Below are 24902 nucleotides of genomic sequence, written 5' to 3' on the forward strand. Positions count from 1 at the left end.
TGTATTGACAAATATCTCTTTGCAGTGCTACGATTTAAAATTAGGGCTAACAACTTAGGCGCGTTACAGACGCGCCAAAGGGAAGTATTAGGGTTAGGAAGGGGCGTAGTAGGGTTGAGAAGGGACGCCCCTCAACCCTAGTACGGACTGAGTCTGTACAAAATGGCAGCGCCCATCCACATGGGGGCTGCCATCTTGACGTAGCGGGCGCATTGCATCCACATGTCACGCGGTGCAAATGACACAACGAGTGCGCCATTGGTGCCTTGCGGTGTCATAACCACCGCAAAGAGAAGCGCCATTTTGGGGCTTCTTTTTGCAGTGCGGAGGAGCCGCGCGGTTTGTACGCTGGGGCTCCTCCGCGCTACAAATGGTGGCGGCAGATCACCCGTTTTGGGCAATCTGTAACGTGCCTTAGATCAGCTAAATAAACAGCATCTCCTGTCATGACTCCTCCCTGTCCTGATATACTAGGCAGTAGTAGCTGCAAGTGATGGAGGTCTGCTCTACTAGTGATGTGTTAGAGACTATTGTTTCCACTCCTGTCCCTCCAGCAATCCCCAGTACAACAAAATCAAGCATGATCCCCGTCATCATTCTTCCTCACATCTGAAATTGCTGGAGGTGGAAATGTCAGTATGCTGCGTCCCAATCGACAGAACAGAGTTCCTTGGCTCACAGCAGCAGCTGCCCAGTAAAGGTGAATGGGGGTAGGGTGGTATGGGGGTGGTGATAGTGCCACCATTATGAATATGCAGGGATTGTGTGTTGGTTATACATCTGTAACTGTGATAGTGAATTCCAGTCTAGTTTTGTTTAGTGTAACATATACAATGGGCAGGCAATCCTCTCACTGTGAGAAAAAAATCAGTGATGCTGGATTAAAAAACCCCCACCTTGCCCCTAAGACAAGATTATGCAGTGTCTGAACTTTAATAATTTGATTCACTGACATTCAAACAGCTATAGATTTAGGTGGACATTTATTTATGAAACCCTCATTTACAGAGAGCTAGATCTTTTAAAATAGTAATTTCTTTTCTTTTACAATTTTGTAAACCATCTTGTACAGAAAAACAACTGAAAGATGTCAGCATTTGGTACATTAATAAATTACATTTGAACCCAAAACTTCCTGTTGTGAAAAAAGCAGTCTCTTGGTATGATAAATTTCAGCTGTCTCTGCTTTGAAATACTATCTCCAAAAGATGGCCTGTCAGGCACAAAAAGTGATACTGACACTGCTACTGGGCAGCAGAGGTTACTTGCCAGTAACATTCGATTTTAACTTCTGGAATGAATGCGGTATTTTAAAACCTGATTGCATTTCATATAACAAAGTTTTCAGTTTTATAAATTGATGACCAATTTTTCATTTAATCATCTAAGAAAAAGTAATTCCCACTTTTCTTCTGTTCCACATCCTGGAAAACAAAAACAAAATGCCTTTAATAAGCTTAGAGAACCCCTATACATATTTTACAAACAAGGAAAGTTCTACAAAAGAAACACTAATGTTTGCCATGCTTTATGGTCTTACCTTGATTGAATTGAGTTTGTTTATTCTTGGCCTATAATTGTTGGGATCTCTTCTGAAAGTAATTTCAAGCTGAGACAAAAACTTATTCATACCAGCCAAAAGGGTTTGGGGACTGTAAAAATAGAGAAAGCAAGCATCTTGTAAGTAAATGAAAATTATTTTAGACTTTCCCACTAGCAGCAATTTTTAATAAAAGCAGCAATTCAATCACTAAAATAAATTCAATCCATACAAATTTAACGTAAACTGCTTTGGGGGCGGGGGTTGCCTGAAGAACATTACTTTGGAATATACTCCAAGGCTACTGGGGCTTACGTGGGCTTTTCCCATGCAACATTATCAAGATACAGTCTAGTAGTAGAGATCAATGTTACTGTGCCATATACTGACACCTGAAAGCACCTCTAATACAAATGGAGTAGAACTGTGGGGAAAGGGCCAGAGAATATGATCCTTTGGATCCTTTTAGAACTAACATTTATCAAGCCATTTTGAGCTGTCCAATGTCCCATCCTTGAAAACCTACTATTCAGCAACAGTGATGAGCATCTGTCTGTACATATTCACACTCCCCTCACTCAAGTCTTTTTTTAAAAGACCCCAACAGGAAGTTCACATTGAGAGATATGTGGAAGTTACAGTTTGCCAGGAGAGTCAACGTGGTGTTGTGATTTGAGTGTTGGGACTAAGAAACTGGGAGACTAGGGCGGGGTACAGACTGCCCAAAAAGGGTGGTCTGCCCACGCCTTGTTTTGCTCCGCAAGGAAGCCGGAGCGGACAAACCGCACGGCTCCCTCGCGGAGCACAAAGAACCCACAAAAAGCAGGTTCTTTTTGCAGCGCCATGACACCAATGCGCCAATGGCACACCTGTGATGTTATTATGGCGCCGCGACGTGCGGACGCTAGGCGTCTGTTGCATCAAAATGGTGGCGCCCATCTGTACAGGGCGCCACCATTTTGATGCCCTTGTCACGTGCTAGAGGCGAGGCACATATGGGCGGTGCACCCTCGGCCAACCCCTAGCACGTGACGAAGGTGCACTATAGACCCATCTGGATCGGGCCTAGGGTTCAAATGTGTGTTCTGCCATGGAAACTCACAGGGTGATCTTGGACAAATCCCACTGAACAAATTCTGCCAAGTATACCCCATGATATGGTGACTGTAAGGCAAACTTACTTAAGGCAGAAAGGACTTGAAGGGAAACAACAACTGTTTGCCAGGCTTCTATGGCCTTTACTGATACTAGAATCTTCTTTCTGGCAGGTCTTCTAAGCTCAACAGTTCAAAAGCTCATGGGGCAGGCCACCCCTTCATATTGTCCTTGCTCTGTCTCTGCTGCTGGCAGCTAGGTTTAGTGGAAAGTAAAGGCCAGCTAGGCAGATGGATTTGGATTATGGCAGGGAAGGATTTCAAATACAGTACACTAGGACTGGCATCCTGTTCAATAATTATGCTGTACACCATCTCAATTCACTTTTACCCAAGGTCCTTGCAGTTGCTTTTGACAGTGAATCCAGCTACTCTCTCCAACACAGAAATGACCATGTTTGGGGCAGGGACACTGCTGAAAAGTTTTTTTGAGGGTGCTGAGCACTGAGAGATGTTAATTTTGGGGCAAAACAGACCGCCCTGATAGAGCAGCTTGCTGCCACCCCTTTGCTTGCTGGATCAGGGCTGTGACAAGTGCAAGCCGTGGCCCTGATCTGGTGTTTTTTCAGCCCCCCCCCCCCAAGATGCAAAATGCCGCAACTTTTTGGGGCAGAAAACAACCACTCTTGCATGGCTCTTCCCCATTTCTTCGGTGCAGCATGTCTAAACGTTGTGCCAAAGAAACGTCATGATGACGCTTTGGGGGTGGAGTCATAGTGCTGGTCTCTACAGCCCTTTTGTATCCCAATGAAGGAACATGATTTAGATTTCAAAGTAATGAAAAGAAAAAGAACAACTTGGGGAAACATCTCAATCTCTGTGTCCATCTCTACCTGGAGCCCTGGTGGCACAGTGGTTAAATGCCTGTACTGCAGCCACTCACTCAAAATCACAAGGTTGCGAGTTCAAGACCAGCAAAAGGGCTCAAGCTTGACTCAGACTTGCATCCTTCCGAGGCCGCTAAAATGAGTACCCAGACTGTTGGGGGCAAATTAGCTTACAGGTGTAAACCACTTAGACACTGCTTAGGCGGTATGAAGCAGTATATAAATGAAGCTTGTTTGTTTACCTGCATTATAATTGAATTAAACATGCTATACACAAAAAAATAATTTCCCAGTAAAATATATCCAGAAAAGTATAGCTGAGCAACCAGCAAAAGTACCATTCACAATAGCTTATTTACTTGTAGCAACTGTCAAGGAGAAATCAGAGCCCTTTAATAAAGTATATATTTTTTTGGAAATGAAACACAAAGCAGCTCAGAAGGTGCACCTGCATGGGTTTTCCCCAATTAGAAAGCCTCTTATCTCTGTGAAGAAGCAATGAAAACAGAACATGTGGCTTTTTAATGGCTGTGGAAATTTGCCAGATTTAGAATTTTTAGATTGAACCTCCTTTTCTGAGATTGCCATTTGTTAAAATGCACTTTACTTCCTCTATCCCGTTTTAACTTGAAAAATGATACCCCTTTAAAAACTTCCATATTTATAAAGGTGCTTTTTGTATTTGTTCGTATTTTCCCTTATGAGCTCCTGTGATACACTGGCAAAATGGTATACAATACATGGAATATACAGTTCAACAAACATTTTTTTTATGTAACATTGCATTTACTATCTTAATTCTGTATTTGAGGTAATGCTGAGCTTCAACGTTTCCTAACATGCACCAAGAGTATTAGTTGTGCTCCCCCATCTGTGGGTCAGTCCTTTTTTTTAACCAGCAAGTTTCCAGAGGAATCCGGGAACAACTCTCCTTACTCTGAATGCTTTAAGACAACTCTGCACAATGACAAGGCTTAAGCCAAAACACACAAATGTGTTCTTCACAGAACCAGAATGTGGTTCTTCACAGGATAGCTCACGCCACAGCAGCAATATAAGCATCAATCATATAAAGTAATATACATATGATAGGTTCACTTTTTTGTTGTTCTTAACTGCCTGGAGTTAATCTTCACCCATGGTGACCCTGTGGATGAGACATCTCAAAGACTCCTTGTTCTCCTGTTCTGCTTAGTTCCTGCAAAGTCAGACCCGTGACCTCCTTAATAGATGCCATCCTTCTAGCATGTGGTCTTCCTCTCTTTCTATTTCCTTCCACCTTTCCTAGCATTATTGTTTTTTCCTAATGATTCATGCCTTCGCACGATATGTCTGAAGTATGACAGCCTAAGTTTTGTAATCTTGTTTTCCAGGGCAATTTCTGGCTTGATCTGCTCTAGAACCCATTTGTTTGTCTTTTTGGCTGTCCTCAGTGCTCTTCTCTAGCACCACATGTCTAATGAATTGATTTTCTTCCTATATGCTTTCTTAATTCTCCAACTCTCACATCCCTACAATGGTTTATATGATTCCAACTTTTGTACTATCTTTTCTAGGGTCACCATAAGTTGAAAATGACTTGAAGGTACACCACCACCACCACATATACATTACATACGTGTTCTCCTTTGCTTATCAATGATGCTTATTACCTGTTTGCCACTGTGCACTTGGATGGAATGCCATCAAAGACAATGACACGATCCGCTAAGTAGGTAGCCATGATGAAGTCATGCTCTACCACAAAGGCAGTTTTTTTAGCATGGAGAATGAAACTGAAATACAAGAAAGAGATCACAAAGCTTTTTCAAATGGGATTAAGAAATTATTTTCAGATACCAAGGAAACTTCCTTGGGGCATTCATCCATCTTTGCTCATTTACCACCTATCTTACCGTTTGACAACTCTAGCTGCCATTAGACGTTGCTCTGAGTCCAGGTATGCAGAAGGTTCATCAATCAGATATACATCCGCAGGCTTGCCAAGACAGAGAGCAAGAGCAACACGCTGCAACTCACCACCAGACAGTGTTTGTACCTGATAGAAGCAACATTTTAAAGGTTCACTTGGTGTATTCAGTAAAACCACTGAATATCAAAAATGATATCACCAAACAAACAAACAAACAAACAAACAAAAAACCCACATGATATCACATACACAATACCTCTTGATCAATGATATTTTCAATCTGCAGAGGCTTCATTACATCTGTCACAAACTGTGGATGGGTGTAGGCATCTCGAATCTTTTCATGAAGCAGCTGACGTACACTTCCCTGTTCAAATAAGAAGTTCACAATTAGGTCAGGTCAGTACCTCTGCTGATTCATACGAAGCCATTTTTCATCATTACTGAAGAGAAAGTGTAAACATGAAACAAAGAATCCATACTTACAGTAGACTTAGGGCTGATCTTTTGTGGCTTATAACTAACATTTAAAACTGGTACTTCACCTGAAAGGAAGAGAATATATGTTTCTATCCTTCTTACCAAGACCCAGGCTTTAGAAATCTGCCCACAAGGGGGGACTCTAGAGGTTAATTTATTTTTAAAAATTCAATGATTAAAATATGTTCATGTTTTTGAGGCTTGAAATACCAGCCTCAGTAGTTGGTAGCAGAATCCTTAATGAGAGCATGGCTTTGCAGCTGATAAAAGTCTGAAGCTGGAGGGGCATAGTCCAAAGGGTGGAATGATAGGGCTGCCCCTCCCACATCCTGTGGAGCAATCTCCCAGCCCACTGAAAAGAGACACACAGACTCCCCTCCCATTCCACTCACAGTTCTAACCATACCAACGGATCCCAATGGCTATGGAATCACTTGGATGGAGAGGAATGTAAAATGAATACATTGACAGTTTTATAACTTTACTAAAAGGCTTTGGTAGATGAGCTGTTCCAATTCATCCAAAGCCAAGTACTTATTCCCATGGTTAATTAAAAAAAAAGTTTATCCATGTATTCAGCTATATGTTAAACCAACATATAAACATTAAATCAATATACAAACATTACTTTTATCATCCGGTGTAAGTCTTCCTGCAAGCATGCGAATGAATGTTGTTTTTCCAGTTCCTAAAAAACAAAACAGGTAGTGTCAACACATGTACCAAACCATATATTTGTGATCTCTCCTCAGTAAAAACAAAGATTAGACTGCATGAGGTTGATCAATGGAACTTTCTATGGAATTCTAACAAAACCATTGTCACTGTATTGACATTTAAAGGAGGGGTGGGCAACTGTAGAAGGCTAGAGGGCCACATTAGTCCCCCAGAAGATTTTGGAGAATCATCACATCTGCTTCTGCAAAAATAAATACAAAACAAATACACACTAAAAACATTTTGGAGACCCAAATGGCTTCTAGGGTGTGGGAATATTTTCATCATGGCTTGGGACCTTCCTGGCCACATGAAGTGTTATTTCCTGTTCGCTTTCTGTTTCAAAAAAGGGTATTTCCTGGGCCTTTATTGGATCAAAGAGACCACAAAATGTGGTGCAAATAAACCCTCACCAGTAGTGGATATTTTGGGGCAACACAATTATTTGAAAAATTTTGCAAAAATTGTTTTTGAACTGTGATGGGGTAGGGGGCTCCAAACAGTTTAGAGGACGATAAAGGAGGGCTAGACAAATACTTTTGGAGCTGGGTTGTAGCAGTGTATCTGCAGTCAATAGTGTAATAAAGCTTGAGCTAGGAAGGAATGGCATTCTACTCTAGCCCATCCTATTGTAGCTGTGCATGCCTTGCTACAACAGGTAAGGTAAAAAGCAGCTTTCTCCAGAATCCTTTATTGAGCACATCTGCTACAAGGCAGAGAGACGAGAGGAAAGCAGATCATCTTGCATCACCACCTCCTTCCACCATATGTAATCTGGGGCACCAAAATGGGAATCATAAAAAATGGAGGGTAGTGAAATAAAAAAAAATCATGCCTGGATTCATTTTCAAAAAGGTTTTTAAATAGTTTCTTAACTACAAGCAATATGTTTTTGTTTAGTCTGCAAGGCTTAGCTGACCTGGTTGTTTAACTTCACATGTGGATATTATTAGTTTAAAATAAAAGATTTGCTGAAATATGTTGAAGTTCTGTTCTTTTCATGGTGTAAAAACCTATCCCTATTATTTTCATATTATTTCTGTTTCTGGGTATCCCATATTCTCTTCAAGAAGAAATGCCCAGAAACTAACTCATCTACTTTGTGAAATTCAATAGACCTGTACTGCCACCTCATAGGAGCCATTCATAGATATAGGAAGGCACACTCTCTCAGTACTCTTTCAGGCATAATTCAAAGTGCTAGACACCTGAAGTAAAGCCCTAGATAGTTGTCCACCTGCATCTTGCAAGACTAACCTCTCCTAATGTTATATCATATCTTCAGAGCTCAACTGAATGCATGCTCTATTGAACGTAGATGTTATGCATTTATAGAAAACTGACACAGTAATATGAAATAAGCACTTAAAATTTACTGTTATAACAATTGTGTCAAAATGTAAGAAACAAGCTACTGAAGTTTTTGGAATGGGTATTTAACTTTTATAATTCTGACCATTACTGGTGTTGGCTAGGCTTTACAGGAATATTGGTTCACAGTATCTGGAGCATTACCCATTTTAGAAATACTGCTATTAGGGCTTTCTCAGTGGCTGCCCTACAGCTCTTAGGGAGGTTAGAATGGCACCTTCCTAACAAGCCTTCCATTGGCAGGCAAAGACTTTTTTTAAAAATTCTGACAACTTTTGAGAAATAAAGATTCTTTAAGAAAGGACTTTTAAGAACTGCTGTATTGCTTTTACACTTTTTAAAAAACCTAAATGCCATTTTACTAATTTAACTCCATGATAATGTTAATCTAACTTATGTTTACCTAGGTTTTATTTCAATTTGTATGTCACCCTGAGTCCTAGCTGTAAGGCAGGCAGGGTACAAAGTTAACAATAATAATGATAAGGAGGAGGCAAAACATCTTGACTTCATTATACAGTACTGAAGTCAAACAACTGTATATTCTGTCCTCCATTTGTATCATTAACAAGAATTTAGAAACATTAAGGGTTATACCTGAATATACTTCCATTTTAACTAATGAGCTCAAGTAGTATCCTTGCTTAATTCCTGACATTGTCTCAGGATATAAACCCCTCCAAACCGATCACTGAAAGATACTCACCGTTTTCTCCTAGCATTACCATTATCTCAGAGTCAGTGAATTCTCCAGCTACGATTGAGAGCTCAAACTCTCCCATCTTTTTTTTCATTCCAGGATATTTATACATACACATCTTCTTAACTTCTTCTTCATTAGCTGTCTCTGCTACTTTAAAAACTAGGGATGCATCTCGGAATCTTAGATTTTCTGTCGGAACATAGCCATCCAAGAAAATATTTATGCCTGTAAAAAGAGAAGCTTTTATTACTACCAAATCAATCAAATGACAAAGACTATAAGGGCAACACAAATCAACACTTTGTCAAATACCACCTACATGACAGTAAGTATGAGAAACCAAAGAACATATTTAAAATGTTTTGTTCTTCATTAAGAGTATGTTGTTGTACTGTATGTGTGTGTACATGTACTACAAAAATGAAAAAGTCAAATTATTCACTGCACAAGTAGGTCTTCTAGAGAATGAGTGCAGAAAACAGAAGGAAAAAAATAGCCCAAAGAATATTTACCTTCTCTCACGCTGAAAGGCATAGTGACGACACCATAAGCACTTGGCACACCATATAAGCAACAAATAAAATCAGAGAGATAATCAAGTACACTCAGGTCATGTTCTACAACAATGATGTACCTGGAAAACAAATGGTGAGAAGTTTGTTCATAGCAAAGAACTGATAGAGGTAAGAACTTGTGCTTTTTAGAGTATTAAAAGAAAATCAAGACAAAAATTGGTGTGACATTTCTAACAAATATCACCATCCTGCAAACAGTGTATTGTCAGCAGAATGATACATTACCACTGAAGTATTGTAAATTCTATCAGCTTTATTTTATTAAAACATGTGTAAGAATAAATTTATTTTTTGCTTCACCAGGCTGGCTTTTAAAATAAAACTAAAAGAGATACAACAAATTATGAAGATGAGAATCTAAGTTTTGTATATCCTTAAGAAATGTGTAGGAAAGCAGATAAAATATTAAGGACTGCAAAGATTATGACTGGGATTTTCTTAAAAGATTTTAGTAAGAACTCTGTGGAATGCTCTCTTGAGCAGAATGAAGGTTTGTCCTTAGAGATATTTCAGACTGCAGTTCCCATAAACCACTGGCCATGCATACTGGCTGAGGCATCTGGGAGTTAAGTCCAGAACATCTGGAGTCATAGATTCCTGACTCCTGTTATCAAGTCCAACTGCTTCTCAATTAAAACTAGAAAATAAGAGCACAATCTGTAGAACTGGTGAATTAATAAAGTACTCAGAGAGGTATAACAGCATCTGTTCATCTGTTTCAAGTGAAATAGTACATTCATTTCAAGATGGAATGGGAAAAGTGTAGTCCATGCAGCCCTCAAGGCAGCGTCGATATCTCCAAGAGCCTCCCTTTTTGTGATTTTGAGTTTTAAAAAAGCTCAAAATCTCTGCCCCCACACTGGTGGTGAAAAATTTCACTTTTACAGCAGTGACATTTGGTTTGCTTCAGGGTTAACAAAGACAACTCCTAGGCCACACAGATGGGGGTGAGGGCTATGGACATGGGAAATGTGAAGTTTACAAATATGTTTTTCAGGGATGAGTAGTGTGCTCCTGTGAGGTGTAGCAAGGGTTGTGTGGCTCTTCACACTTCAGCTGCAGTCCGCTCTTAGTCTAAAAAGAGTATGTTCGTATATGCTCACCTGTCTGGGTTTATTAAAGATCGAATAGTAATGGCGGCCTTCAGACGTTGCTTAACATCTAGGTAGCTGGAGGGTTCATCAAACATGAAGCTATCCAAAAGAAAGGAAGAGCCACTTTTAATTTAATCAAATCTAATATACATTCTTCTCTGGATTATATCATTCCATCTAATAATAATAAACATAATTCCCTAGATTTCTTCTCCCCCAAACAATTATATCTTGATTACACTTTTCATTTCATTGAAAATTTCATTTTCAAATTAACACAGAACTGGACCTACAGTGTAGTATTCCCAGGAAGCTGTTCATTATCATGGGCATGGGAATGAATCAAAGTCAAAGCCATATATCTTTTATAATTTTACTTCTGCAAACAAAAAGCAGCTGCAACAAAATGGGAGCTGAATTTTGTAAACAGGACCAACTTTTTGTTCAAGCCAAAGCAAAGCTAGTGAAATTTCCAGCAAACATTGTTACGTACATATCAGCCTTTTGGATGCAAACTACAGCACAAGCAAATCTCTGAAGTTCTCCTCCTGAGAGATCTTCCACATTGCGTTCTCTTAAATGTGACAAATCTGCAAAACAATTACTTATTTACTTCAGCATATACACACATATGGAAAACATTAAAATGCCAATATTCTATACTTAAATAACCACTTCTACAAATAGTAAATTCCCTCAAATAGTTCTCTTTACACAGACAAGTTTCAGAACAGAACTTGAGCATTCACTTCAGTGAACAACACATGAATCAGGACTGGATGCAAAGTGCCTCTTCTGCTCACAGGAACAGGCCAAAATTCAAATACAGCCTTGGGTGATTTGTGGATTCTTCTTTTCCTATAGTTCCACCTGGCACTTCCCTCAAGGTTTGCTCTGAACCTGCAACAGATTTCAAGGAAACTGCAACCAACAGGGTGAAGGAAAAAAGAGCAAAAATAGCCCCTTCCTCTAACAGGAACACCTTGTGAGCAGAGAACTCTGGAATCAATTCGCTTTGTTGTCTGCCTATGATCAAAGTGAATGTGGATTTGCCTCAATATCAAAGTGAATAAAGAAGATTCTCATTGGAGTTTGGGGCGAGAAAAACAGGCTACATGAAGATGGCAGCCAAATAAATAAAATATTGTAATTTAGTCTCAGGTGATCTCCTATGTGTTCTTGGATTCTGTTACTTTGCAAAAGTATAGAGGCCCCAATTTAATAAGTCTCCTCTGTGAAACTATGTTTAAATGTCAGCAGGCACAACTATAGTAAACCAGTGGATTACTAAACTTTAATAGCAACCCTGGTATTTCTCTTCCTTCCTGGAAATCAGGTTCCAGAGGTGAAGAGGAAAGACTCCCGCTGTTCCCAATGGCCTTTGGCTTTCAAGGTTTTACCTTTTCCTTTCAGGGTTTTACTATTACTGTCACAATTAATTGGATGATATCCTGTTCTCCTTTTTTTTATCCATCTCCAGAGACGACTGAAACCAATGGATCAAATTAATCACAACACAATTCCCACTGCTTGCAATACTAAAATATAATTAATTTGGTCTGGATCCAACTCACTGTTAACTATCTTGGATATCCTGGACTGAACATCAAGATACATGTACATGCATACAGTTAGATACATGTTTTAAAAACATCATAAGGTACAATTTTATTAGCAGCTAATATGCTACATTTTTTACTCCTATAGTCAAATACTTCTAAAAATCTAATTAAAAATAATAAAAATGAAGGTATAAACTTATCTGCAACACCTTTATGTGAACACATCACTCACCAAGCTGCTGACAAACAATAGTCTGTGTGCCTGTTTCATCTTTTCGGTCCAATATAGCGCCCACTGTTCCCTATCACAATAAGACAACAATCAGGCCTTAAACTACAGTGAGGTAATACATGACAACAGCCGCCTTCTCATAATGCAGGTACTTTAAATCTTTTCCAAACAACTGAAAAACCTTGTTTGATCCCCTATTCCTTAATCAATAATTTCACTCACTTTAGCAGCTTTAGGAATCTGGTCCACATACTGAGGTTTAATGATGGCCTTAAGATCATCTTCTAGAATCTTTGTGAAGTAGTTCTGCAACTCAGATCCTCGAAAGTAAGTCAGGATTTCTTGCCAATCAGGTGGATCCTATGTAAGAAATATTTTATGTAAGTATTTTAGGAGTACAAAAACATGCCAAGGCAATTCATCAATTGGCATACTAAGAATGTCTTTCATGTTCTCCTGCAGGGACTAGTTGTTTTAAATGTACACCACACATTCAGTAAAGCAGCAGTCAGCAGTTTGCAGCTCCCCTAATTTCCCTTGCAGCATATTTGTTCAGTCAGAAAAATTGCCACATGTCATTAGAACACTAGTCTGAAGAGAAACTTAAGTGTAGGATATCTTCAATATACTCATTTTACCTTATTTATATCATACTGAATACAGATAGCAATGGCTACTTTGCATCTTCCACCTGGCAATTAATTATTAGGAGAAAGCTTACAACTTTAAAACTGTCCCCTAACCCTCCCATTTCTAAATTTTTACAGAACTGTTACAATACTCAAATGCTACACAAGGACTCTACACATGACAAACAGTGTATACAACTTTAATACATAAATATAGTGGGGTGGGAATTGTGTACCCCTACAAATGTTGTTGAACTAGATTCATCACACTTGCTATGACTATTGGGAGTCACAGTAGTTTAAGAATGCCATCCCCTCACCTATTATGTGGGATGCATGGCCAACTCTATGCATAGCTGGAAAATGCCAAGCGGCAGGAGAGAATGAAAAAACTGATTATAAGAAGAGGTTCAATCCAGATTAAGCCATACTTTCAACAGACCCACTGAAATTAAATGGACTTGAATTAGTCTACCAAGTTCTGCTGATTTTAACAGACTGGCTGTAAGTAGAATTAACACTAAATTCAACCCATGGCTACCAGTTGAATGAACTTTATCAAGACAGAAACAAGCCCCACTTGAAAACAGAAGTGGCAGTACTCCACTTTCCATTTCATTTTGGTGCAGCAGTGCAAACCACCAGGAATGTGTGGGAACCATGGTGCCCACTCCTAGTGCAGCTGCTTACTCCTAGTTTAAAACAATGTTATATCATCATACTTGTCAGGTGGTTGCAATACCTACATCATATTTCCCAAGGTTTGGCTTCTGTTTCCCTGCTAAGATTTTCAAGGCAGTTGATTTTCCAATACCATTTGTTCCAACCAACCCCAGCACTTCTCCTGGACGTGGAATAGGCAACCTTTATAAAAATAAAGTCAATGTTAAAAGTAAATGGACAGAGCAATATATTAAGCTAGACACATACCCTCCCATTTCAACTGAACACTTATCATCTTACTCATTAACAACAATAGTTAGGAAATAATTTAAAATGAAAGGGATCAGTATGCACAATCAATAAGTATTGCTAATCAAGGCTCTTTTTCTCCATTTTTGGGGGAGGTTTTAAAAAAGTTAAACGCTGTACTTGAATTCCCTGACAAATATAACAAACAGGACTAATTCATCAATTACAACAGAAATAAATGTCCTTAGTACTCAACAAAAATACTTTTTTAAAAAAGAAAGCTTATGTACTAAAAAAAGAGCAACGAGTTCCAAAAATACTGCAAGCATGATTGATAACAGAATCCTTCTCACATTATTATCCTAAGGCTTTAACACAAATAGTACTGAACCGAATAATATGTTCTCATCTCTAGAAATTATTGCAGCAGTTGCCATGATTTCTGCAGCATCAGCTGGAACCAACAACAAAAATCAAGGGAATTGCTGCAATACATGTAGACAGCTTAATACAATCAGGAACATTAATGAACTACCCAAAAATTTCACTTCCTTTGCAAAGTATTATTTGACAGAATTTATAGAAAGTATGGATTAAAAAAAATCTGTATTGGAAAACAATGACTACAAAAGAGGTGGATTTTTCACTGATAGAACACCTTTCATCACAGGAACAGGGAAAAGGAAACTCTCGTTAATACCCTGCACACTCTTAATATTTGGACTGCAGAAACCTCCAAGCAGATTTGGAGGAGCCAAGAGCCAAATGTGACTATACAGTGGTGCCTCGGGTTACGAAATTAATTCGTAACGCGGCCGCTTTCGTAACCCGAAAAGCCTTCGTAAGCCGAATTGCCATAGGCGCTAATGGGGAAAAGCCGCGATTCCGTGCGAAAAAGCCGAAAAAAGCACCAAAAGTTTTTTCGTAACCCGAAAAAACATTCGTAACCCGAAACAATAATTCCCTATGGGATTTTTTCGTATCCCGAAAATTTCGTAACCTGGGTATTTCGTATCCCGAGGTACCACTGTACTTTGTCTCTTTTACAGAGAATAGTGTGCGTGTGCACACACGCATGCGCACACATACACACAATTTAATTAAAATGATAAATGTTTCAGGGATTGTAAGAAAGAGATACCTGTGAAGTTTGAAGGCATTGGCACAATATCTGTGCGTTGTTTCTTTCTCCAGGTTGCTGGGTAAATTAACAATTGACAAGGCTCCAAAAGGACATTTCTGTAACATAAATGAGTTTATTTACACTACAAAAGCCAGAAACCTTCTATCTTTAGAAAGATACACAGACTCATGGAATAAAACTGGTTTTCATCATATTTCCTTATTCAAACTATTCACTACTAGTTATTATGAGGCAATCCCACTGTACTGTATAACACTTATATGCAGGTATTTGCTTTATTCTTTAAAGGATTACATGTGGAAATTAATACAATTATCAAGTTCCTCTTGAATTGCTTTGATGGGGAAAAAATCTCTCAGTAGAACATGATGTTCACACCATTGACCACTTGGTCAAAGCCTAATTTTACAAGCACATAATACATATGTATGCTCTATTGGCTTCCCAAGATTAGAAAAATGGATCTGTAAAATACTGCTAAATGTCATAATGACTTTGGTCATCAAGAGTGGCATGCCTGGGAGGCAATGGAAATCCCAAATTAAGATTTCTTGGACAAAGAAAACCAAGTAACAAGGAAGTTAATATAATGGAACCATGTTGCAATACATTTTGTTAGAAAAACGTAACTAAGAGTCAAAAGCATTCTTTCCATATCTACACAGCAGTACACACACAGTGAGAAAATTCACAAGATATGATACTCCAGTCCTTATGCGTTGTGAAATCAGGAGGAAGTGTTTGGCTAGGTCTGCACATTTAGGAGCAGAGGAAGTGCAGAGAAATTACATACATCCGCGAATTTCATCATGTATAGTGGGGAAAGAAGGTACAGTGGGCCCTTGGTATCCGCTAAGGTTTGGTTCCAGGACTGACCAGCATGGATACCAAAATCCAGGGATGTTCAAGTCCTATTAAACATAGTGGATAGTAAAATGGTGTCATTTATATAAAATGGTAAAATCAAGGTATGGAGCCCTGGTTGCGCAGTGGTTAAATGCCTGTACTGCAGCCATTCACTCAAAACCACAAGGTTGCGAGTTCAAGGCCAGCAAAAGGGCCCAAGCTCGACTCAGGCTTGCATCCTTCCAAGGTCGCTAAAATGAGTACCCAGACTATTGGGGGCAAATTAGCTTACTTGCTAATTAGCTTACTTGCTGTTCACCGCTATGATCTTTGGAATAGCGGTATATAAATAAAACAAATTATTATTGTTATTATTATTATTATTATTATTATTATTATTATTATTATTATTATTATATATTTCTTTTTAATATTTTCAAGCAGCGGATGCTTGGATCTGTGTATAAAAAAACCAGTGGATACAGAGAGGTGACTGTATAAAGAGGAGCATTCAAGTCTAAATGGTCTGATGACAACATATGCTTTAAATAGATTTTATTTATTTTTTATTACTCGTTGGATATTCTTACCTTAATGCAAATACCGCAACCAATACACAGTGTTTCAGAAATCCATGCTATTTTACACTGTGCTGTTACCTCTATGCACAGCTTTCCTGGTGGGATAAAAAAGCAGAAAAAAGTAAGGCTAGTGGTATGGGTCAAAACATTAGGATGGAATATGGAATTACTACTTTGGAAGATAAGCAAGCGAATGCCATTCTACATAGTTCGAAAGGGAAACAGACCATGGCCTAAATAGGTAGACACTCATGACCAGAGTAGAGCCATTGAATCAGTAGGATTTACCTACAAATTTACTCTCCATTCAGTAATGGGTTGAATTAGTCTACTTTAGCTGGGATTAACAGGACATTAGTCTAGGTCTACAACACAATGATTCAACACAACAGCGACATGAGAAATAAGAATATTCAAAACCCCTCTAAGATATTCTCATACACCTTAACATGGCTCGTGTGATACAAAACAAACAAACCTACAAACCCCACCTTCAAAGGGAGAATGAAAGACTGCTGAGTTATAGTTTATCATGATATCCCAATCTATCTTCAGGTTTTAACTGGATAATAATCACATATGTTAATCTTTCAGTAATCAGTGAAACCATTTTGTGAACTGCTATTGTCAATTCTTTCTCCATTTAATGTTCTTTTGACCTCAGATACTGTCTAGACATTGTTTACACTTAGAATCATAGAATCGTAGAGTTGGAAGAGACCACTAGGGCCATCCAGTCCAACCCCCTGCCATGCAGGAAATCCAAATCAAAGCATCCCTGACAGATGGCCATCCAGCCTCTGTTTAAAGACCTCCAAGGAAGGAGACTCTATCACCCTCCGAGGGAGTGCATTCCACTGTCGAACAGCCCTTACTGTCAGGAAGTTCCTCCTAATGTTCAGGTGGAATCTCTTTTCCTGTAGCTTGCATCCATTGTTCCGGGTCCTGTTCTCTGGAGCAGAGGAAAACAAGCTTGCTCCCTCTTCAACATGACATCCTTTCAAATATTTAAACAGGGCGATCATATCACCTCTTAACCTTCTTTTCTACAGGCTAAACATCCCCAGCTCCCTAAGTCGTTCCTCATAGGGCATGGTTTCCAGACCTTTCACCATTTTAGTCGCCCTCCTTTGGACACGCTCCAGTTTCTCAATGTCCTTTCTGAATTGTGGCGCCCAGAACTGGACACAATATTCTAGGTGGGGCCTGACCAAAGCAGAATACAGTGGCACAATTACTTTTCTTGATCTAGACACTATACTTCTATTGATGCAGCCTAAAATAGCATTGGCCTTTTTAGCTGCCGCATCACACTGTTCACTCATGTTCAACTTGTGGTCTACTTGGACTCCTAGATCCCTTTCACACGTAGTTTCATTCAGCCAGGTGTCACCCATCCTATATCTGTGCATTTTATTTTTCCGCCCTAAGTGCAATACCTTACATTTCTCCGTGTTGAATTTCATTTTGTTAGCTGTGGCCCAGCTTTCTAGTCTATTCAGGTCATTTTGGATCTTGATCCTGTCCTCTGGGGTATTAGCTATTCCCCCTAATTTGGTATCATCTGCAAATTTGATAAGTATGCTCCCAATTCTGTCATCCAGGTCATTGATAAAGATGTTGAATAGCACTGGGCCCAGGACAGAGCCCTGTGGGACCCCACTGGTCACTTCTCTCCAGGATGAAAAGGAGCCATTGTTGAGCACCCTTTGGGTTCGGCCGGTCAACCAATTACAGATCCATTTAACAGTTCCTTTGTCTAGCCCACATTTTACAAGCTTGTTTGCAAGAATGTCATGGGGAACCTTGTCAAAGGCCTTAGTGAAATCAAGATATACTACATCCACAGCATTCCCTTCATCTACCAAGCTGGTAATTTTATCAAAGAAAGAGATTAGATTTGTCTGGCATGACTTGTTTCTCTGAAACCAATGTTGACTTTTTGTGATTATGGCATTGCCTACTAGATGTTCACAGACTCTCTGTTTAATGATCTGCTCCAGAATCTTTCCTAGTACTGATGTCAGACTAACTGGACGATAATTGTTGGGATCCTCTTTTTCCCCCTTTCTCCATCATCCTTTAAAATATATCTAAAATCTATCATTTCATTCATCTAAAGAAGTGGAGTATAGCCCACAAAAACACCATAATAACAGTGGTAGTTTCAAAGGCACTGCAGGACTATTGTTTTTGCTTAACATGACTACTCTTCTGGAATTTGGAGTCTTGAACCCTGTAACTAAATTATTTTTCCTGCTGATTTTGTATCTCCACAACCTAATTCTATACAGGGATTCTTGAGCTTCTTACCCATTCGAACAACAGGGCAGCTCTTCTTGCACTCCTGCCGGCATTTCTTTGGCTTACACTTGTCATGGTTTACAATAGCAATTCTTGTTAACTTATCAGCCATAGTGGGAAACTTAGAATTCTATATATGTACACTAAGGATCCAAGCTGATGGAGGTGGATAGTTCAGTTCTAGGGAAAAACAAACAAGGGAATTAATAAAAGAGCAAAAGCATATTGAATTAGAGAATGCAGATACTAATAAAGAAGCATTCAAAGAAGATACAACCTCAGATATGAGTTATCCCTTCATTTCTGTAACTGATATTTGTGAGAATATGCAGGGGTAGCTGTGTTGGCCATTCAGTAAATTCAAACAAAAATCCAAACAGTGACACCTTTATAGGCCAACAGCGATATCTTTACTGGCTATCTGGCCACATGACTAGAAGGAAGAGAAGCCAGCCTTCAAAATTTACCCTTCTCATACCATCTTAACTACGGTCAGAAACAACAAAATGCAGGCATCTTACTAACATCTTCAATTTTTTCCTCCCATTTGTTTATAACATCTTGCCTGATGAAAGAGCCAGTGGAGCTTCGTAACCTTGCAACAAGTATATTGTGCATTTCAGTTGGCCAATAAAGGTATTACTGTTTGGTGGGTTTTTGTTTGATATTTGTGAGGAAAGCCAAGAACACTGGTATCAATACCTAACTTTAAGACTGGAGTTTAGAAACATATCTTTAAGTCAGCTGCCTTTTTTTGCTCTTCAGGATTAGGCTTGACAAAGTGTCTGTCTGTACTCGAAACAGTTTCCCCCAATCTAGTAACTTACAGATGTGCTGGGTTTCAACTCCTAGATTCCAGCAAGTACAGGCTGGGGATGGAACAGGTGTCACATATCTGTTGGTTTCCATAAGGAAGGCTGGACTTGGCTGCTCATCAGCAGAAAATGAATAATAAGCCTTGCCTTTATGGATAAATCAAGGTTCTTGCTTTTTTTACTGACAGCCCATCATTCAGACTAAGGAGATCAAGAAGGAAATTTTACTGAAACCCTTTACTGAGACATCCACAATAGGGGGGTATTTTTGTCAATTAGGACAAGGTCACTTGTTGTCCCATATTACTAATGGACAGAAGCACTTGTACTAAAGAGAGAAAGCTCCAAAGAAACAATGAACAGGAAAAAACAAAAATAAAACAAGCACCCTCCATTATATTTTAGGGTATACTGTATATGTCAAACACTGGACCCACTTGTTCATATTTTAATACTTTTGTATTAAGTATGAGAGGAAGACTTTTAGGCACTGTAATCTGTATTAAAAAATTGAAAAAATATTATATCAAAGCAAGAACCAGGACATCTGATCAACTGAACTGCTCATGCTTCTCACTGAATATCCATTTGAAGTTGACAAATTTTATTTTAATTTTTAAATCAGAGCAAGGATACATATATACCAGAACAATGTTATTCTCCCCTTTATCTTAAGTGTGCTAGCTGGTGGCCCATTTGAGTACTGTATTGGCATTCTTGTAAGTACTGGTGCTGTCTCCCAATAAACTGCCTAGTGGAACTGTCTCCCCTTCCTTCACTCTGTTACAAGCTAACAAAAGCACAATACGTGTGTGTGTGTTTGTGTGTGTGTGTGTGTGTGTGTGTGTGTGTGTGTGTATATATATATATATATATATATATATATATAGGCTAATGTACAGCCAAGAGAGGCAGCATCGTGTAGTGGCTTGAGGCACTGGACTATGACTCTGGAGACTAGGGTTCAAATGCCAATGAAACCCATTGGGTGACGTTGGGTGAGTCACACTCTTTCAGCCTCAGAAGAAAGCAAAGACAAACCCCTCTGAACAAATTTTACCAAGAGGATCCCATGACAGATTTGCCTTAAGGTTGCTGTAAGTCAGAAATGACGTAAACACACATAACGACAAATGCACAATCACATGTTCTGGTTAGTCAGCATAATATAAGAAACCCATAAATACTGTGGATTAATATAGTACACTTCAGACACAGCGCAATGCAATTTGTAAAAGACTTGAACAATAAGGATAGAACTGAAATGACATAGAAACAGAATAATTTACAGTAGTATTCATTTGAGACAATACAGGTTGAGTATCCCTTATCTGGAAATCTGAAATATCTAGAAATTTGAAATACTCTGGAATACACAATTGTCCACAAGAGTGGTTGAGGTAGTGGCCCCTTTGCTTTCTGATGGCTTCATGCACACATTTTGTTTCATGTACAATTTTTTTTAAAAAAATATTGTGTATAAAATTACCATCTGGCTATGTGTTTAGAGTGTATACCAAGCATAAATGAATTTCTTGTTTAAATTTGGGTCTCATCTCCAAGATGTGATTATGCCTGTGCAAATATTCCAAAACTGGAAAAAATCCCAAACCCAAAACACATATGCACCCAAGCACTTTGGATAAGGAAGACACAACCTCTATAACACAAGAATATCACACTTCTCCTGTCTGCAAAGCTACCTAATTATCTTTGACTACTGTGTTTCTTAACTTACTATAATTACTAAAATGGACGCTACAAAATTATAAGGTAAACTAAATACTAGCTTGCTTTCAGTAGCGACTCTGCTTAGGATCTTTAACTACAAGTACACTATAATGAAAATCAGGTCTACAAGAATAGACAAAGATGTATTGAAATCTTTTATTTAAAAATAGGTGTACTGGCACTTTGACCCACCCAAACCTAGTATCAGCTAACTGCATTATTAAGTACAGTACTGCCCAGATAAGAAAAGGCTTGTTTCCTTAAATTACCATATATACTTGACTATAAGTCGAGCAGGTTTTGGGGGCCAAAATCATAGATGTTGATTTGACCCGTGGATAGGTTGAGGGTAACATTTAGAGACATGTAAGAAAGGATGTAAAGATTCTCTGAAGATGCCAGCCACAGATGCTGGCGAAACGTCAGAAAGAAACTCTGCTAGAACATGGCCACATAGCCCGAAAAACCCACAAAAAACTATAGATGCCGGCCCCAAAAGCCTTCGACTTTACGATGTAAAGATTGAAGCAAAGGAAAATGATGCCAAAGAACTTACAGTATCCTAGCAGGCATAATTGTTTGTGCTCATCTTAAAGGCTGGATGGATGAGCAGGGAACTATAGTAAATGGTGGCTCTGCAATGTGTGGGGCTAAGAAAAAACACGTGTCAAAAAGGATGAAAAGGTGAAGCAAAGAAAATTATAACTACACCAGCGGTGATTATAGCCTTTAACTTTATTGTGGTAACTTTGCCTGATTTTAACCCAGAAAAGCTGATGAACATACACAGATGTCTTATTCAAGTCCTTCAAAGCCCAACTGCTGCAACCACTTTGCCACCAAGGCATTCAAAAAGGTCAGAAGCAGTACTAAGGAAGAGTGTAGTGGGGTTTGGTGCTTCCTTTAGGTGCTCCTGGGATGGACTAAACTCTCGCTACTCTACTCAGAGAAGGGGATGTTCTTCTTTTGATAAGAGTTAAAGTACAAGTACTTACAATGACCTGTGGATAAGTCCATTTGGGTTTTTGGGGTTTATACATGACTTATTTTGGGCTTATACAGTAGTAAGGTCAGCATAACAATACATTATTAACACTTATGACCTAACTTGGCAGACATGACAGCATGACATACTAGAGATAACACATTTTTATCATGGTATTTATACTCCGCCCTTCAGCCCTAAAGGTTAACACATAACATGAACATAACAAAATAAGATGGACGATTAGTTAAACCGAGAAAGTAAAATAGGGGAGACTATCCCATGGGGCAGATTAATATTGCACCAGAGAAGTCATGTATAACTAGAAATCACAAGGTGTCACCTATGGTAGTCCATCAAAGGCTTGATAAACTTGTTTGCTGGAGACCACAACAAAAGTGGCATGTCACAAACAAAACAAGGCTGTTTCCAGCTGTGTGGGTCATCAATTACACAAATCTAACCTCTAGACAAACTTTCCCAATCTGTTATTTTCCAGCTAAATTGCTGTGAACATTTAGAACACCTTTATTAGTATTATACTGATTTCCTCAGATCTGTGATCTGCTTGTAACTTTCCAACCACAGAACATATCAAGATGTTCACAAGATTTCCATTCTCAGTCTATATAATTTAAATTGGATGGGATTATTTATTCTTTCTGAGCTAACATCAGTATTTATTCTAACTAATTCTAACTAATTAATGGGACTTAAATTAGTTCTGATTAACAAGTCTCATTCAATTCAGATGGTTAGTCTAACTGCATGCAGCCCTTTAACATGTAAAACCTTGAATTGTCTAACCAGAGATGGCAATAAATAGTCTCACTCTAAGTCTACATATCAGTAGCTGAAGAATAGAGGAAGGAGAAAGAAGAAACAAGGAAGACGTAAGGACAAAAAATGGTGACTATTTTGTTCAAAAACTGTTGAAAGAGCTATAATGCCTGTGAACAGAAGGGGAAAGACTGAGCAGAATTGCAATGGAGGACTTACAGATTCCTAGAACCGCAAATAATCAAATCTGCAAATGTGGAGGGCCAACTGTATCATTTAAAAAGGTGATGAAAGGGTCCAAACAGACAGGCCAAAATAAAGCTGCTTCAGTTCCCTTTGGAGATATGCTCTTTAAATGACACATGCATCTTAAAAGGCCAGAAGCTGTGCCAAAGCTGCACTTCAGTCCTGAGGAATCAAGCGTGACTTTGGCGCAGCTTTCATCCTCTTAGGACGCATGCATCATTTAAACAGCATACTGTACCTCCAAAGTGACCCGAAGCAGCTTTATTTTGACCTGTCTGTATGGGCTCAAAAGATTGGTTTGTTATAGTATGTTATTTTTTCCCCTGGCATCTTGCATTTAGCATGCTTTGTTTTTATGATTTGTTATTTGAAAATAACCATGGTCTTAATTTGGGAGTATGATTGCTGAGGTACGCATCTTTGAGGAAATCCCATTCTGGAAGAGAAAGCAGGTTAACCGTAGGGAATACAGATCCCCTTTCATGGCAACAATTTCTGCCCCGATCCCCAAAATCACACTGCAGGCAGCAGAGAAACATCCTTTGGGAGACACTCCACAAACATAAAGACATACAGCTGAACGCTAAAGTCAGAATAATCCAAGGCGTTGTATTCCTCATTGCCATGCGCAGATGTGAGAACCAGACAGTGAAGAAAACAACTCAAGATGTGGCGCCGGAGAAGAGAGGCGAGGACCCTGTGGACGGCCCCAAAAGACAAAGAATGGGTCCTTGAACAGATCAAGGCTGAAATCTCCCTGGAAGCCAAGATGACTGAACTGAGGCTGTTGTACTTTGGGCACATCATGAGAAGGGAGGACTCACTGGAAAAGACAGCAATGCTGGGAAAGGCAGAAGGAAGCAGAAGGAGAGGAAGACCACGTGCCAAAGAGATAAGGCTCAACCAGGGAGGACACAGGCCTGAATCTAAAGAACCAAGCAGAGGAGGGGAGAATGGTGGGGCTGGCAGAGGTCTCATCCGCGGAGGATTCGAGATCTGCTGCCATCCTCAAAACTGCATTGTAGGCAACGGGGGGGGGGGGATAATCCGTAAATGGGGCTCCTCTGCTAGAGAATTCTGGGAACTGTAGTTTTTGTGAGACATTTAGCCTTCTCTGTCAGAGAGCTCTTGATGCCACAATAAACTACAGTTCCCTAGAACTGAGTCAGGGCAGTTAAAGTGGTCTCAAACTGGGTTATTTCTGCAGTCTGTTTCGGTCCTAGGATTCTGGAGCAGCCCTTGGCATTAGAGCAGCCTGTGCCAGGCTGGCCATCGAAAGAGTCTACTCAGTTGTTAACTAGCGTCCAAGACACACTGCAGAAATAATCCAGTTTGAGACCGCTTTAACTGCCCAAGGTCAGGGCCAGGGAATCCTGGGAACTGTAGTCTTCTGTGGGACCAGAGCTCTCTCTGACAGTTCCCAGAGTTCCCTAGCAGCGAGCCAGGGCAGTTAAAGCGGTCTCAAACTGGATTATCTCTGCAGTGTGGACGGACTCAAGAGAGAAGCACCCAAGGAGAGCCGAGGCCCAGCCTGCCCTGAAGGCAAAGGATGGCCATGGCCGCCGCCGCCCTCTTCTCCTCCGAGGGCTACTTACCCTCAGAGAGGCTGCGAGCAGCGGAAAGGGGGAGGGAGGGAAGAAGGAAGGAAGGGGGCCGCCGGGAGGAGCCTCGCCGGCCGCCGTGGCTTCAACGCTGGAGACGGAGGCAACGTGCTCCGGATGCTGCCACCCGGCCAAAATGGCCGCCGCCCTCGAGGGAGGAG

At 39.6% G+C, this 24902-nt stretch overlaps 1 protein-coding gene across 1 annotated transcript; it reads right to left on the reverse strand.

Moving 5' to 3' along the window:
• Positions 1-966: 966 nt before the first annotated feature.
• ABCE1 (ATP binding cassette subfamily E member 1) lies at positions 967-24895 on the reverse strand. The gene is made up of 18 exons (XM_042468292.1): positions 24736-24895; positions 18593-18763; positions 16289-16374; positions 14850-14947; positions 13543-13660; positions 12390-12527; positions 12168-12237; positions 10867-10963; positions 10383-10472; positions 9217-9338; positions 8708-8929; positions 6542-6601; positions 5920-5978; positions 5690-5800; positions 5417-5559; positions 5174-5296; positions 1541-1652; positions 967-1424 (listed from the first exon to the last, which is right to left on the reverse strand). The coding sequence occupies exons 2-18, from the start codon at positions 18693-18695 to the stop codon at positions 1377-1379; spliced, it is 1800 nt and encodes a 599-aa protein (XP_042324226.1). The 5' UTR covers positions 18696-18763; positions 24736-24895; the 3' UTR covers positions 967-1376.
• Between the last annotated feature and the right edge of the window lie 7 nt (positions 24896-24902).

Source organism: Sceloporus undulatus, chromosome 5 (assembly GCF_019175285.1).
Source record: "Sceloporus undulatus isolate JIND9_A2432 ecotype Alabama chromosome 5, SceUnd_v1.1, whole genome shotgun sequence".
Lineage (NCBI taxonomy): Eukaryota > Metazoa > Chordata > Lepidosauria > Squamata > Phrynosomatidae > Sceloporus > Sceloporus undulatus.